The sequence below is a fragment of the Lampetra fluviatilis genome, chromosome 24 (genome assembly GCF_964198595.1).
Source record: "Lampetra fluviatilis chromosome 24, kcLamFluv1.1, whole genome shotgun sequence".
NCBI classification, from domain to species: Eukaryota; Metazoa; Chordata; class Hyperoartia; order Petromyzontiformes; family Petromyzontidae; genus Lampetra; species Lampetra fluviatilis.
This window is the reverse complement of record NC_136298.1, coordinates 9,663,133-9,679,311: the sequence shown is the minus strand read 5'-3', so window position 1 is coordinate 9,679,311 and position 16,179 is coordinate 9,663,133. Positions and strand designations below refer to the sequence as shown.

Genomic DNA, 16,179 nt, shown 5'->3' with positions numbered 1-16,179 from the left:
TTACAAAGACGAATATGTTCAGGATAGATTTATTACATGTGCATGTTATACAGCAAGCACGTTTTATAACACATTGTCCAATGTAGGCACCGGAAACTTTAACTGCATTCTAGTACGATGCTTGGACACTTTTTAAAACGAAAACATTGAAACGAATGATTCTGGGTGGCATTGTACGTCACGTGCATTGTCTACAAGTATGGCTGGTCAGTTGATATTTTCCACACCGGTAGCTCTCCGGGTCTCACGGGTTTCTTCTCGACTTTTTCCACTGCCGACTCACCGCTGTAAACAGAGGACAACTCTGATATATAACACGTATGCAAGAGTTAGACGTCCGTGCACAAATGAAGGGCAGCAGGTGGGTATGGACACACTGCACATTTGAATGCCTCATTAACAGAATAACACAGTCTACTCAATTGACTAAGGGGATATGCTCACCTCGTTTTCACAGCTCAGAGTGGTGGTGGAACTTCAACACTTCTATTTTCCATAGGACAGCAAATGTCGACTTCCTAATGTTTTCATGGCTGCACATAATAGCACGTTGAGCACTGACGGTACCTCTTAATAATCTGCCCTATTTAGGTATTCTGCAAATCTGAATTTGAAGCCGAATAATAATGTTTATATGTATCTTTTAATAAACTAGCAAATATGTCGCTTGCTGTCGTTGTTTTCCTCCATCTTTTGTCCATCTCCCAGTCTCTTAGGCAATGTGTTTGTCTCACTGTCAAGTCCAACTGGTTGGTCTCCCTCTATATTGTCTCTCCCTGGCCATGTGCTTATGAGGGTGGCTGTTGCCATTGCAGTGGGGGGAGCGGTAGTGTAGCGGTTCGCGTGCTGCCCTACGAAACCGGCGACCTGAGTTCGATGCCTGCTCACGGACAACACCAGTGACAATTATCTGGTGGTGTGTGGAGACAAAGGCAGTCGGGTGTGGTGATGGCCACCCACCCCCTCGAGTACCGTTCCGGCCTTCATAGGCCGGAACAGTACACAACCTAACAGCACTTGCCCCAACAGTCTTTTCAAGGCGAAAGAGGGATATTTGTATTTGTCTTGGTATTGCAGCTCTTGGGCTCCCTCTCTTTTTGTCACACCCCAACCACACATTGTGCTGATCATGTGACTACGCTGGCCTGCAGAGCTCAAAGATAATATCCAACTTGATTGTTGTTGCTCTATTGATGATATGTAGGTCAAAGATAAAACGTTCCTGGCTACTTTCAACCTTTATCAATATTGCCACCTTGCGGATAACTCAGCAAAAGTGTGATTCGTCACCGACTATCACAAGCTGCTACCGATCTATACACCAAAAATGAAGTGACGAAGGAGTTACAAGCTGGGAATTCGTAGCTACTCTGAAACCCGTAATGTAGGCACGTATAAATTCAACGCTCCAGAAATATAAATGATCACAGTTTTACATCCTCATTCAATCCGACAATAGTTTATTTTTAAATCTTGCTTCTTCCATTTCATGTGTATTCTCAACTGGCCATCTGTTCACTCCATTTTCCTACATATAGAATGTCCAAATAATTTGCATGAAAAATAAATAATCACTTACTGCACAATTGTGCATATATATGTAGTGAGTAAGCAAATATTTAAATGCGTAAATGCATGCATCGTTACATTCGTAAGTTATTCAACTGAAAATTATGCCTACCCTTTTTTCATCCAGTTCCCTCTTGCCTAAGGAATATCAGATCTCAGCGACTACTCATCTGAATTATCAATAAGCCAATTGGATATGCCTGATTTGGCAGCCCTATCCTGTCATAGGTCTTCAAAGGGCTGCTTTACCTCTGTAGAGCGGTGCCAGCTTGCAGGGCTTTCTGCGATGACATGAGGACCGTTGGAGGGACGGTCAGTCTCCGGCCATCCCTAAGGCAGTAACTATTGTTGGCGAATTTGTGGCTGGGCCCCACTGGAAGTTTCGGGGGTGGCTGCGTCCTGAAACACAGCAACTTCTTGTAAAATAAACACAGTACCAGGATTCCGTGTAAAAAATGTTTCCAGCAAAGTACAACATTGTAATGGGCCACTTCAAGGAAAGTTATGTCAAAGGTGCACAGATGAGATGATTTGTAAATTTGGTACAAGAGTAAGGCATGAGAGAGAACATCTACTTGAGTTTGCAAAAGCAGGGACATGAAGATAACGAAAATATAAAAAAAGGGTCTTGAAAATGGATATGGAGTCCAAAAACAAATAAGAAATGACATTCACTTAATTCGTTAAAAAAACCCCTGATTCACATATTTGTCTTGAGAAAATGCAACATTACCAAAGGGAGAACAAAGCAAATTAAGACCGTTAACAGAAGCAACAAATAGATTACTAAGATTGTAATAATGCACTGAAAGTGGGGGGCAAAACACAATTTAAACAGAATGTTGAATACTGTGCTAGACGGCAATCACTCTGGACCAGTTAACTGATGCTCTGTTGAAATTAACAATCAAACTAAAGGTCTGGATTTTGCACAATTCTGAAAAGAGACTTTAGCCAGTATGTCCTTGTTGGGATTAAATGCGGAATTCACTGGCCCATTAATATTTTGACCAAACAGGCAAAATGGTGATGTGCCAAATTGTTGGTTATGACACATTTACATAAACAAATTCAGACAAAAGCATTCGCCAAAACAAGACAAGTCTCACCTTTTGGCTATTTCTGTATAACGCAGTTGTAACTTGCTTTGAAGGTCTTGCTGCAATGACACGAGCATAAAAACTCAGTTATGCATTTACCTGCATCGCCAAACAAGCCAACCGCGATGTGAATTTTGTGTTGCTAAATGCAATTAAAACGTTAACATGCCTACAACAACCATGTTCGGCTCTGTACCCAAAGTATGATGCAACTAAATACAAACAACTAGGGGGGGGGGGGGAGTAGGGGGGTAAAACCCTATCTTGATGGATACATATAGAATTCACTGTGTAACAAAAACAGTTTTGTTCCTGGGTAGTAAGTGTTATTTCCTAATTGCTTATGCCTCAAAAGTACATAAAATGGCTATTATTTCCCACAAACTTTGCTTTTCGTGACCAGGACAGTTATATTTAGAAATGTACCTGTTTTCAATGAGGAAACGTGTGCATTTGTGTCTTTTTTCACATAAAGTCCTGGTCACAAAAGCAAAGTTTGAGGGAGTCATTTTCTATACTTTTTAGGCATAAGCAATGGAAAAATAACACTTGGTACCCAGGAACAAAAATTATGTTGCATCGTGTATAATTAAATGCACGAGTTCATTTGGCATTTACGACATCCCTGCACAAAAATATAAAAGGTGAGGTTCACAGTATGGGGAAATGTTGCTATGTGTAACCTATATCGAGTACATTATTTGCCAAGGTAAAATAACAAATTTGGAACACGACCCCAAATGTCTACCTTTTGAAAATGACGTCACTGGATCTTTAATATCTCCAGTAAAGCAGATGTGTATTTTGCTGTTAAATAGACAGCATTAACCAGGCGGCCTGCCATATTCGAATCGCTAGAGAGGAACCACGCTACCCCTGGGCCATGTCATCACTGTGAACATCAAACACCGGCCACCTTCCAAAAACGTAAAAGATCGCAGGTTTCAAAGAGGGGGAAAAGTTCGACGATTGAGCACACTCGCAAAGAGAATGGAGCCTTACCTTGACATTGAGCCAACCAACCACACTCGTGCCAGGCCTCACACTGATCTGAACCAACTAGCTAACCAGCTACGAGTACCAGCAACTACCAATGACCTCAAGCCTTGCGTCTAACAAAACAAAAATCGACCATGGACACTTTGCACGAACCCTTTAAATTTGTTTACTTTTCAGGTATTGTGTTTGCAAGAGTCTCAATGCCGGCTTCATTCGCACTAACAACAATGCGTTCAAGAGTTGTATATTCGTGTGCGTGTCAAAGCGACTCCCTGATCGAACCGACGTGGAGCGGTGTTCATTTCCATTTACGATCCTGAGCCGGTGGTGGAAATCCCACGTTCCTAAGGCAGACGGCCGTAATCAGGCCACCAATGAAGGCCTATCATCCAAACCCTCATCACCTCTCACGATGTAGACATCTGTCGAGTGCTTTCACCGCAAGCTCTTTTCGTCGTTCCATCTACTCGGTGGACGTACTCTCGCACGAGTTTTCTGTTTTGACCGCCACTCTGACGTCTCAACCACCAGATATTGCCCCTTCCGGAGAAGTGCCCTAGCCAAGGCTCCGTATTTTGTTGGTTATCATCAATTATCCTGCGGGCGATTATCCGGCTGCTTCTAACATTATCCGGCGGTCCCAGGAGGATCCGGCGAAACAGGCAAACCGCTCCAAACGGTTGTAACCAGTCCGGCAATCGTCAAAGACATTAAGTTGTTGAAACAAGAGCGTAGTCGATACTACGTACGTACATCACCCATGCAGCCTTTGAGATTGGAGTGGTAAGTACGGTGCAGTAAATATAGTAACTTTTTACAGGATATTTATTTCCATTTGTATGTTTATTTATACCGTTTTCATATAGTAAACAAATGTTAAACACTAAACATGAACAACACCTTAAAATAATGTTGTGCAAAGAACGTGCCAAAGTAAGCTATTTTAAAAAAAATCCCGGCGTTTTTTAAAGTCCAGCGGCCCTTTCTCCCGAAGCTGCCGAATAATCGACTATCTACTGATGATTGTTTAAGTTTCCAAGCGGTATTAAACGCGGTATACTGACACCTTGATGATAAACATGATGCGATAATCAGACGTGGCATTGACAAATCCAATAACGCCAATGTTATAGAACTACCTTGTTCTAACCGCTACCGTTATTACCTGCCATGTAAATTGCCACACGTCCTCGACACCACGTTCAAACACGCGACAGCAAACGTTAACCAACGCAGCTTTAAACAACAACAAAAACCTTCAACAGTAAACCAATAAACAGCGCCTACTCGCAGCAACTAGGTTACGCAGGCTTCGGCCTGGCGTCACCTTGACACCGCGATGGGGCATTGCGAGTTTAGAGCGCTGCGACAGCCCCGCACCGCGGCGTTTTATTGCCGATTTCCCCGTGCTGTGTGCCTGGTGTCTCGGCGAGGGGTTTATTAATTGTCGCTAATTTTGCTTAAATTGTAAATACCCCGCTTAGGAAGTTCCTCAGCCGCTGGATGATTCTGCTGGCGGTCGCCATGACGGTTGTGCGCGTCACGGGAGCGCGTGACGTCACGAGACACAACGATATATCGCGGTGACGTCAGGCGATATAACGATATATCGCGGTGACGTCAGACGATATCACGATATATCGCGGTGACGTCAGACGATATCACGATATATCGCAGTGACGTCAGGTGACATCACGATATATCGCAGATACGTCAGGTGACATCACGATATATCGCAGTGACGTCAGGCGATATCACGATATATCGTAGAATATGAGATTCACTATAATCGTATCGTCCGTTTTGCACAACGCTGTATCGTTATACTGTATCGTGAATGCTGTTGTTCGTTCATACCAAGAATGTTACATTCCTCGCCAAATGTTTATGGGGAACAAACGACGGTACTGTATATAGTAATCAGAGTTCACAATGCCACTTGGGGCGGTGGTGGCCCATACGCACGTGTGCGCTGTGAGTGTTCGTATTGTTGTTGGAAAGTTCTGACCCGGCCCCTCCTGACTGGACGCCTGTGGAAAAAAAAGAGATTTCAAAGCTCGTCGGATTCCTCTCCGTGTGATTACACATTCTGTATAATCCAGCACTGCTCATGTGGAGGCAGCGAGAGATTTGGTGGATCACGGGAATGTTGTGGACCTCCTTCCCCCCTGTTCCCTCGCCCTGGCTTGCCGGCAGAATGCAGCAGAGTCCATGTGGACTCCATCTGTTCCTTCTGTCGTCAATAGAGCAGTTGTAACGTCACTCAGGGGGGTGGGGGGGGGGTTGAGGGGCACTTTCGCCGATAAATCATCATCAGTGTGAGGTCCGCCACACATTTGAAACCATTGTTGGGATTTACAGCAGCAGCAGCAGCATGATGATGATGAGGGTTGTTGTCACGTGTTGTCTATTGTCGGGGGGCCGCACGTCACGGGCCGCACTCAAGGCCACCAGGGGGCCTACAGTGGCCCGCTGGGCCTTGCAATGAAGAACGCTGGGATCGAGTGTTGCCCCCTCGCACACGCGGGAGTTTCTCTGGGATGCTCCGGTTTGACTCCTCCGACACGTAAAACAAAAAACCCCGCTCATTTAAATGTCAGAACTAATGGTCTGGTTTATCTATTTCGTTCCTACATTAATCGGTACGGTATTGGGCTGTTCCGGGGCTGGCAGGGCATGCTGCCAAGTGGTCGTGGAAACGAAGTAGCGAATCGTTAACACGGGGACGCGGTGGGGGGGAGGACGCGGTCCAGGTACGCGCTCACGTGAGGCCAGACCCACGTGCTGAGAGGCGAAGTTCGCTCGCGGCCGCGATAAAGCTGTGCGGGGGCTCAGGACGTCTGCTCCTCTGTCTCGTGATGCCGGGGTGCGGTTTGGGGGTCAAGAGGAAGAAAGGGGGGAGTGAGAGACGGGTTTGATAGGGCGGATGAACCAGGTATGGGGGGCACGCCTGTGCTCCAGTGCTTTGGAGGCAAGGGTTGGTGGATCACGTAGGGATTTGTGACAACTCCCGAACCCGCCAGGCAAGGGCATGAGCATCGATATTGATCAATATAATCGTTACATACGATTGAGCGGTGGCGTATTGGTGATCACACCGCGTTATAAAAACGTGGTCACCTTGGTTCTATTCCTGGCCATGACTTATCATGAGTGGCGAGCAGAATCTCAACGCGACTTGGCTCTCACGCCCTTCAGCAACTCTCACCGACCAGCGTCGCAACAATCTATGGTCAAACAAACCGCCGTGACCTACACGGCGTTGGTGGGGGGGGGGGGGAGTCCGTCATTCAGCAGTGGATTTCCTAAGGTCTGTGGTTACTACATAGTCGTTACGTGCCTACCACAATCCCTCCTGCGCCACTGTAGCAATGGTTCACATTCATAGCCACGCGGCGGGAGGGGCTATTTTGGCCATTAAGGGAGGCTCTCCAAGCTGGAATATTCAGCATCTGTTTGTGTCGTGTTGTCAGGGAGAGATTAAATATCGTCGGTGTGCTGTTGAAAGGAATATAATCACCCCGTTCTCTAGGACCAGATTCACGCCTTGACCAAAGCAGGTGAAACGCATCGCCTTGTTTTTTTTGTTGAGGACAAAAAATCAAAGGGTTCGTTAACAAAACACGCATTCGAAATTTCCATCCTTTGACCGAGTGAGGCTTTCTTTGGTAAATAATTACCATCGTAATATATTTTCGCACACACACGCGCATACGTGCCGGGCTGTGTGCCTGTGTGTTTATTGGGCGTCATTCCCCTCCGGTCGCGTGGCATACGTACGCCGGCGAGACATCAAAGTCTCGTTTCCTTCGCCGTTCCGTCTCATTCTTCCCCATCCTTCTTCCAACCCCTCCTCTTCAATCACCTCCTCCTCCAGCTGCTGCTCCCTCCGTATTTTTTGTTGTTGAGACCCTGTCTCTCGCGCCAGCAAGGAGCGGCTCTCGCTTCGCTCTGCTTCTTCCGTTGAATCTTCCTCGGTTTCGTGGGTCGCCGCAGGAGGTGCTGCCGCTGTTGTTGTTGTTGGAGGCCAGTGACGGGAGAACGGAGGAGGAGGAGGTCACAGCCATGGCCGAGGAGACGCCCGAGATCAAGGACTCCTCTCGAAAGTCTAAAAAGAGAGGTGAAGGTGGTGGGGGGGGGGCATCTTAGGGACGCTTGGAGCGCGCAGGGCACTGGGCTGAGTAAATTAGTCGTGGGTTCGATCCCGACCCTGACGCCTGTATTTTTGGAGTTTGCGTGTCTCTCTCTCCCTGTGGTCGAGTGGGGTTTTCTCCGGGTCCTCCGGTTTTTTCCCCTCCTCATTTAGAAACAACGTGCGTTTAGGGTATTTGGCTGCGATACATTTCCACATGAAAAGTCACTTCGTCGAGCCATCCATTGTGGCCAGGTCGTTTCTGAAAAAGAGCTATACAGCTCAGTGGGCCTTACCTGGCAAAATAAAAACAAGAGTTTAATTTTTAGTTTATGTTTGCTATGTATCTGAATTTTGCGTGTGTCTGTGTCGATGAACAATCATAATTGCCCTCATTGTAAAGTCTCAGATTCTTGAGCAGACTCATCGTGTGCATGTGCATTCGTGTACACGCGTTTGTTGTATGTATGTTTTTGAAATGTGCGTGGATGGGAGCGGTGGCGTCTGCGATTCGCGTTACGAATTTGTGCAGTTCGATGCCCGGCCGCGGGCAACATCAGTGGCCGATGCCTGAACCGGGTCGTGTCTCTCCGCAGGTAAAGACCGCAGCGAAGATGAGCTCACGCGTCTCTTCTCGGGAGACGGCGTGAGCTACCGAGCCAAGATCATCGGCTCTGACCCAGTGCCTGGTCCCTCCGGACACAAGATCTGCCAGGATGCCATGATGAAGCTCAAGGTACACGACCTCACCTCCCACACGAGCCAGCCAGCTCTTTCTCTCTCCCTCCTCCCTCTGCCCTGTCGACTCTGCCCTCGACCACCATCCATCTCCCCCGTGCATACCCCATTCCCCCTTGAGTGAGGACTCAGTGCGTGTGCAGTCAACGCCAGCACTGCCGTAACGTGGTTGTGGCCTGCACTACTCGTGGTTGTGGCCTGAACTACCCGTGGGTATGGCCTGCACTACCCATGGTTGTGGCCTGCACTACCCATGGTTGTGGCCTGCACTACCCATGGTTGTGGCCTGAACTGCCCGTGGTTGTTGCCCACACTACCCATGGTTGTGGCCTGCACTACCCATGGTTGTGGTCTGCACTACCCATGGTTGTGGCCTGCACTACCCGTGGTTGTGGCCCACACTCCCTGCCGCCCCTCGAATGCCGTGTCGACCTTAATAGGTGTTCGCTAACTTGCCTCTACTGTCTGTGAGAAAAGACAGAAGGATGAGAACAGCGATGATATAAAAACTGTTGGTACTAACCCGATCATGAAATGTTGAAGATGATGAGAATTATTCGAATGCCTGTATTGATAACGATGACACTACTTCCGTGACTGAGAACATGTATATGTAAGCTGATGATACATCTTAAGATAACGATGGTAATGATTATGATGGTGTAAGCAATAATAATAATGGTATTGAACCTCCCACTGATGCTGGCGATGATGTACATTCCGATTCTGATATTTATACATATAATGCATATCACGATAATAATTATGTTACTGTTGATTCTGATACGTCTTCGATTTGTCATAAATCTGATAATGGCAATGATGCAATCTTTTACTGATTACGCTTATGACTTCCCAGTACAAAATCATCACGAACACCGTTGTGGAAAAATAAAAGTAAAACACTCAAATAGGCAGACAATAGGCCTTCTGGTCCCGATATCGAACAGTGAGGGGGTCCTTGCCTGTACCGTATATATCTGCCAGTTCACCACCACTGGTTCGAGTAAGCCTGACTGCTGATGAGACACTGAGTGTCGAAACCTGTCCAGTGTTTTCGTGTATTGAAAACCAATGCCTCTGAAATTATTACTATTATTACTATTATTATGATGCGCTCCAAGGAGTCTGTGCGGCCGATGGGAGGCGGATGGATAGGTATGGGAAGGGGGCGCATTGCCGGCTGATTTACTCTTGACGACGGCGGTGGTGATGATGATGATGGCGATACGGCGGTGGTGATGATGATGATGGCGATGACGACGACGCCCCTTGCAGGCAGTGGCGTCGGCCTCGCGTTCCCGGGGCCAGCACAAGCAGCGCGTGCTTCTCAGCGTCTCCTTCAAGGGCATCCGCATCTCTGATGAGAAGAGCGGAGTGCGTGCCTCACCCCCCCCCCCACACACACCACACAATTCGTCTGCTGCCGAAGCCCTATCCTGTATTCGTAATGCGTCCTGCACGGTATCCATGCCGCATCCTCAACGACCTACGGGGGCAGCTGACAGCCGGCAGTTTAGGGAATGATTAATTTTAAATGTTGTGATGAATGCAGTGGCTTGTATTATCAGCAGGGGTTACATGAACTCATTACATACATGGTACACATATACATTCCACCGTGCTCTCCTCGTCCCCCCACCAACAGCCGTCACGGCTAACATCAGTGCCAAGTTGTAGCATAACTCTTGTTCTGGAACTCCCCCGAGATCGACTCAGCTTTAACAATGAACACGGACACCAGACATAGATGGAGATCGTGTGCGTGTGTGTGTGTACATGCGTGTCGCATGTAACGTGCAGGGGCGGTGCAGCGAGTGTTGGGGCATCGCGCTCCATGCTCGGCCGTCGGAGTTTGATTCTTGGTCACAGCTAACATTAGTGGGCATCTCTGAAGGAGAGCTTTATAGCTCATCGGATTTCTCCATTCTAGATTTGAAGCTTTCGTGACTCTAAGGATTCATATTCTTAGGTTTTTTCGGTAAAGTCACGTAGGTAAAAAATTAAAATTAATAAAAGTAAAATAAAATAAAAATCACGACGTTTCGGAGGCAACACAAGCTTCCGTCTTCAGGTGGAACCGTCACAGCCACGACAGCTGTATCACGTAAATGAGAGATTACAAGAGCTACCACTCCGTATATATAATGGTTGAAGAGGGGAAGGGCCAAGTGCGGCACACTTTTTTATTAATATGGCAAGGTGAGGCTTAAGACTAAGAATAGACTGTATAACAAAAGAATACGGATTTCTCCAGTATACATAAATATTTCGATTCTGATAGTGGCGAGTAATAGCTGAACCGTTTCGGAGCCCCCTCCCCCTCGATCGATTCAGCCTTAAAATATCGCCTGATGGGCGGTGTGTAAAACATCATTACTGGGGAGACAAAGGCGGACGGTATCGGTGCTGGTCACGCCACATCACCGCGTGGGCCGCGCCGGCTTCAGTGGGCGCTCACCAACAGCGCTCACAACCAGTGCCGGATTCAGCTCGTGCGGGGCCTGTAGCGTATGTTATAAAGGGGCCCTAAATAAAAAAAACGTGAAAATTAAAACACGTAAATGTTTAACTTTCATCGTCAAGTTAATGCATTTTTTCATTTGCTATACAGCCAGATAGTACGACAAATCGCTAACCTTCGTTTATAAAAGTTGAAGGCAGTATAGTACTATAGTAATAGAGCAAGTGCAGAATCACTGAACTACATACATGGTACACATATACATTCCAGCTTGAAAGCATTTAGCGCGGGGCCCTTGAAAGTACGGGGCCCGCAGCATATGTAGCTACTTTAGCTACTCGGATAATCCGGCACCGCTCATAACAAACAAACAGTCTGTATGGCTCAACCGGGGACAATTGTCTCCGTGTGCTTGGGTGACCGCCGGCCCCTGGGCTCAGCAAGGAGCTCCCCGTTCCCGACTCCTGGTGGCGGGGTGGGGGGGTGACCACAAATGACCCCTTGACCCCCACAGACCACCGAGTACGAGCACCCAATTGGCTTCATCTCTTACATCGCCCGCGACGTCTCGGATCCGCGCGCCTTCGGCTACGTGTGCGGAGCGTCCGGAGCCCACTGCTTCTACGCCGTCAAAACTGTGCAGCAGGTGAGTGCTGGGGTGTGGGGGGACCCCCCTACACCCCCCACCGCACCCCTAACCCTACAAAGTTTCCATCAGCTAATTAATGTAATTAATCTATCGTCTTGGTGTCTCGATCAATTTTCATTGATCCTCTGCCATTCACAAGTCAAGCGTCATATATACTCACCCAGTAGCATATCTTGAAAACTAGAGCCAATCAACAATTATAAGCATCATTTTCATTCTCAGTGACCCAGAATTAGTCAAGTTTGGATTACATTTATTTCGGAAGCATTTTGGCTGTAGACCGGTGTTATCGAGAGAGAGAGAGAGATTGTCAAAGTTGTGAAATTGAAAATCCCATGCGGGCTCGTAGCACAAAAGAGTGTGTGGACCACGTGTCATTATAGCAATTGTTATCGCCGGTAATCGCTAATCATCACCATCGTCATCATCCATTGTGTACCTTCATCAATCGGTGTAATGGGCGATCAGAAGCGATCCTTAATTATCAACATGTTAATAATTAGTTACATATCTTATTTATACATCAACATTGTACAATAGTGACTCATCATCGCTATGACCATCATCTTCAATCGATATTATAATCAGTCATCAAACGTTAATGATTACCACCATCAATTGTTATTCATTACCATCGTACTATTACTATCATTGTTTCTAGATTTGAAGCTTTCGTGACTGCAAGGATTCATACTCTTGGGTTTTTTCGGTAAAGTCACGTAAGTAAAACATAAAATTAAAAGTTAATAAAAGTAATAATGGAGATTTATTATTTTATTATATTATTTTATTTCCATTATGACTTTTATTAACTTTTAATTGTATTTTCTACCTACGTGACTTTACCGAAAAAACGTATCATTGTTACACATCGTGATATATTATAAACATCAGCATCAGCCCCTTCGCTTGCAGTATCACATCCCACGCCATTGCTGGCTCTTGATGGACGGGGCTGACTTGTTCCTTCCCCCTCGCTGCCCCTTGGCTGCCCCCCCCCCTCCCCATGCAGGCCGAGCCCCTGATCATGGACATTCACGACGTCTTCCAGCTGTTGGGCAGCAGGAAAGGGCAGCAGCCCCAGGTAGCCGGGGGAGACGCGACCTCGCAACTCGACGAACAGGTGAATGCCCGGGAACATTCTTGGGATGGTGATGGCTCCGTGGGTTTGGGGCAGGGGGTCCCAGCCAAGGTGATGCTTGAACCCCACAATTACCCTCTTAAACCCCCCCCCCCCTATCTACCCACAACTCGCAATATCCTTCAATGCCACCGCTGTAGGCGTATCCGGGTTTACATTTGTAGGGTGCGTACATGCCTCACTGATTCAAAGCGCCGTTTATATCACGTCACAACTCGGCCAGTCTAACCAAGTGGTTAGCTGTCCCTGTGTGGCACAACATGGTATACGCAGCACTCGCCTACAAATGGGCATAATTATATCTGCCAGTTGGGAGGGAAGGGGGGGTTACTCCAAGGAGGTGCTGTGATCGGAATGGTGGCTCTCAAAATTCATTGTACGAGTCATAATTCTCATCGGGAGTCAACTTAGCCAGATAAAGTGGTCGCGCCACGGATAGACTCGATCCTCGGCTCTAATAATATGGAATTGTTACGACTGACTCACGGCTTGTATTGACTCTTGATATAATATCCTCACAGCGCATAGTTGCCTTAAAATACCATACACGTGAAAAGTACGTGTTTATAAATTAGCTTAAGCTTACAGATAACCCCAACCAGCTCCCTTCCCTGCTCATTTGCCATCGCCAAAACAGGAGGCAAACTTAGAACGAACGACAATCACAATGCCAGGGACCGCGCACTTGCTCTGCACATCAAAGTCCGGGGCGATGATCAAACGCGGCCGCGCGAGCACGTGACCTCGGCGTTAATCACTGACGCGTTCACGTGGGACGAGCACTCATATACGGGGGGGGAGGGGGCATACCAACAACGGTGAGCAAAGGAATGAATGCGTTTCTTGCGTTGTGGATACGCACTTCAGCAGTGTTCTTCACGAATTTTCAGAGGGTGGGGGGTGGGGGGGCGGTACTTTCGCCGATAAGACATCATCAGTGTGAGTGCCGGCACACATTTGAAACCGTTGTTGGGTTTGACAGCAGCGCGATGATGATGATGATGATGGGGGTGTTGTCACGTGTTGTCTATTGTCGGGGGCAGCACGCCACGGGCCGCTAGTGGCCCACGGGCCTTGCAATGAAGAACGCTCCACTACAGTCGAGATATGTACAGGCATGAACTTCTCACTGAGTATTTGGTGCGTGACCAGTACCCACACCCGTAGCAAGAGGCATGCTACTGGATGTGCTGAGCCGGGCTCGCAAATGCGTTGCGGGTTGCTGACCGGGTACTTACTCAGCTAAGATTAAGCCCTGAGTGCATCTCTCTCTACCTCGTGGCCAAATTACTCGGAACGCGCACGATTTCGTCACGATGCAGAAGCGTAGCAGAGGTGAGCTTGGTTCGTGCTTGGTTGGATGAACAACCACCATGCATGAGAGCTGGTGGGCAACGCACGTGCTATACCACCATCTACAGACATAGCTGGCAGGTGGGGTTATCCATCCCTGCATGATCCACCAAACCCCAAATCGTGTTGTTCGATCACCGGCCACCACTTGAGCTTCTTTTGCGCCGTGCGTAGCCAACCGTGCTAATCGGAGGTGCGGGTACGGACAACGAAAAATTACGACGAGAGGCATTGACATCGGGGCGTCTGGAGAAACCGCCTAGCGTGCAGGGGGAGCCAATTCAAACACAGCTGTACAGAAGTGATAGCCATCAGACCCCATGGGCTGGCGTGTTGAGGCTGCGCTGTGTAATCGCCGTGGCATCTACAGCTGGATCAAAGTTTCAGTGCCATGCCTCGCTGGGCGCCTGTGTCAAAGTGCGTGCGTTGTGTTTTCTTGCAGAATAACTTTGAGCAAGTGGCTTTGTTTGGGGAGATCAGCACCTCCGTTGAGCCCCATTCTCCCATGGTACCACATCACCCTCCCTCCCCCCTCCCAGCCACTGGTTACACCAATTACATTGACAGGAGCCAACACCAGGACCAGGCACAACGCTAAGGGTGTAACGATGCATTGATTCGACAATATCGATTGTTAAGGTCACGGTACAGTCATCACATTGTGTGTAAGAACTGACGCTCTTCAATTTGTACATTTTACTTGTAATGGATTCGTATAACAGTAAAAAAAACGGGGACCGTAATTGAATAACCGTGGGAATCAATTTAACATTGCCTACTTTAATAGGCGCTCACTAAGGACGATCTAAGTTGTCTTGTGGTTGTTGTTGTTTGACTTGAATCCCACTGGGATATTTGCACAGGGTTGGTGTACTGTGATTTTTTCTGCAATATTTTGCTGTATTTTCTTGGATTTTCTGTTTGCACATAGTCACTTTATTGATGTTTTCTTGTTCATGTTTTTGTTTTTTGTTTGTTGCGGTTGCACCCGATTCAAGAGCCGAATGGCTCACAGGGCTATACCTAATAAATTAACTTTGAACTTTGATCTCGATATGTCGTTGTGCACTCAGACCCCCGCTGAAGAAGGGTGGTCGAACCCAACCTGGGGGTCGCCGTGCAACATCCCAGTGCTTATCGGAGACCCCGCGAGACTCCGGAGTGAATGCGCCCCCGGGGGCCCTGGCTCAGTGGCTCACGCGGGAGGCAGCACGGCCGGGAATGTCACACTGTTTCTGGACGGGACGTGCGGAGGCGAGACCGACACAGACGACCCCGATCCTGCGTCAGTCCAGGTACAGGATCTCCTGGCTCCATGCGCCTTGAGGGTTCCAAGCAGTGGTAAGCCCGCCGTGGATTCAGGTCGAGGAAGGCTGAAAACTCCGTCTTGTGTGTGTTTTCCAGCCTCGGCTGTTGCGTGCAGAGAAATTAGTTGAGACAGTTGAATATGTGATGGCAGTGGCTATTTCATCAATGCATTCTCCAACAAGATGAAGCTCACGTGGCTTCCCAGGAGAACTGGTCTGGTGGGAGCCCAACACTGCTGAGCTATCATCGTCATCATTATTATCAATTTTAATGGAACATCATCATCATCAACACTATTGCCTGCAGTCTCACATTCAATGTCACTTCTGGCTCCCAGAAGAATGGATCTGGTAGGAGGCCAGCACTGGTGTAGCATCATCATCGCGGGCTGCCTCAGTCTTCCAATCAATTAATCCACCTGAACAAGGGACTTGAGACTGATGCAACCAGAGGCAGAGTTTGTTGTTTCTTCAAACTGAAACGAGGAGTGAACAATGGGTTCGTGTGAGGGTTCCTAGGGTCCCCAGCACCTTGGCCAGATGTCAGGCAAAACCATTGCTTAAATGTGCACATCATGTTTTTTTGCACGCGGTTTCTGGATATAATTATTCTGCATCGTCCACTTGAGATTTCATCTCCATGTAAATATATGCTCTGAGAAACATGCCTCTGTTGTGCGTCGTTGATCCGGATTAAGTGTGCATGGTCAGTGGGCCAGATACACGC

At 47.7% G+C, this 16,179-nt stretch overlaps 1 protein-coding gene and 1 long non-coding RNA gene across 2 annotated transcripts; one reads left to right on the top strand and one right to left on the bottom strand.

Moving 5' to 3' along the window:
• Nucleotides 1-15: 15 nt before the first annotated feature.
• Nucleotides 16-5,244, bottom strand: NDUFA7 (NADH:ubiquinone oxidoreductase subunit A7). The gene is made up of 4 exons (XM_078867657.1): nt 5,144-5,244; nt 2,679-2,728; nt 1,819-1,968; nt 16-285 (listed from the first exon to the last, which is right to left on the bottom strand). Exons 1-4 carry the CDS (start codon nt 5,192-5,194, stop codon nt 192-194), a joined length of 345 nt encoding a protein of 114 aa, XP_078723783.1. The 5' UTR covers nt 5,195-5,244; the 3' UTR covers nt 16-191.
• Nucleotides 5,245-11,598: 6,354 nt separating this feature from the next.
• LOC144941133 (uncharacterized) lies at nt 11,599-14,667 on the top strand. The gene is made up of 3 exons (XR_013639225.1): nt 11,599-11,648; nt 12,664-12,774; nt 14,588-14,667. It is a non-coding gene; the product is annotated as an uncharacterized LOC144941133 (long non-coding RNA).
• Nucleotides 14,668-16,179: the final 1,512 nt, after the last annotated feature.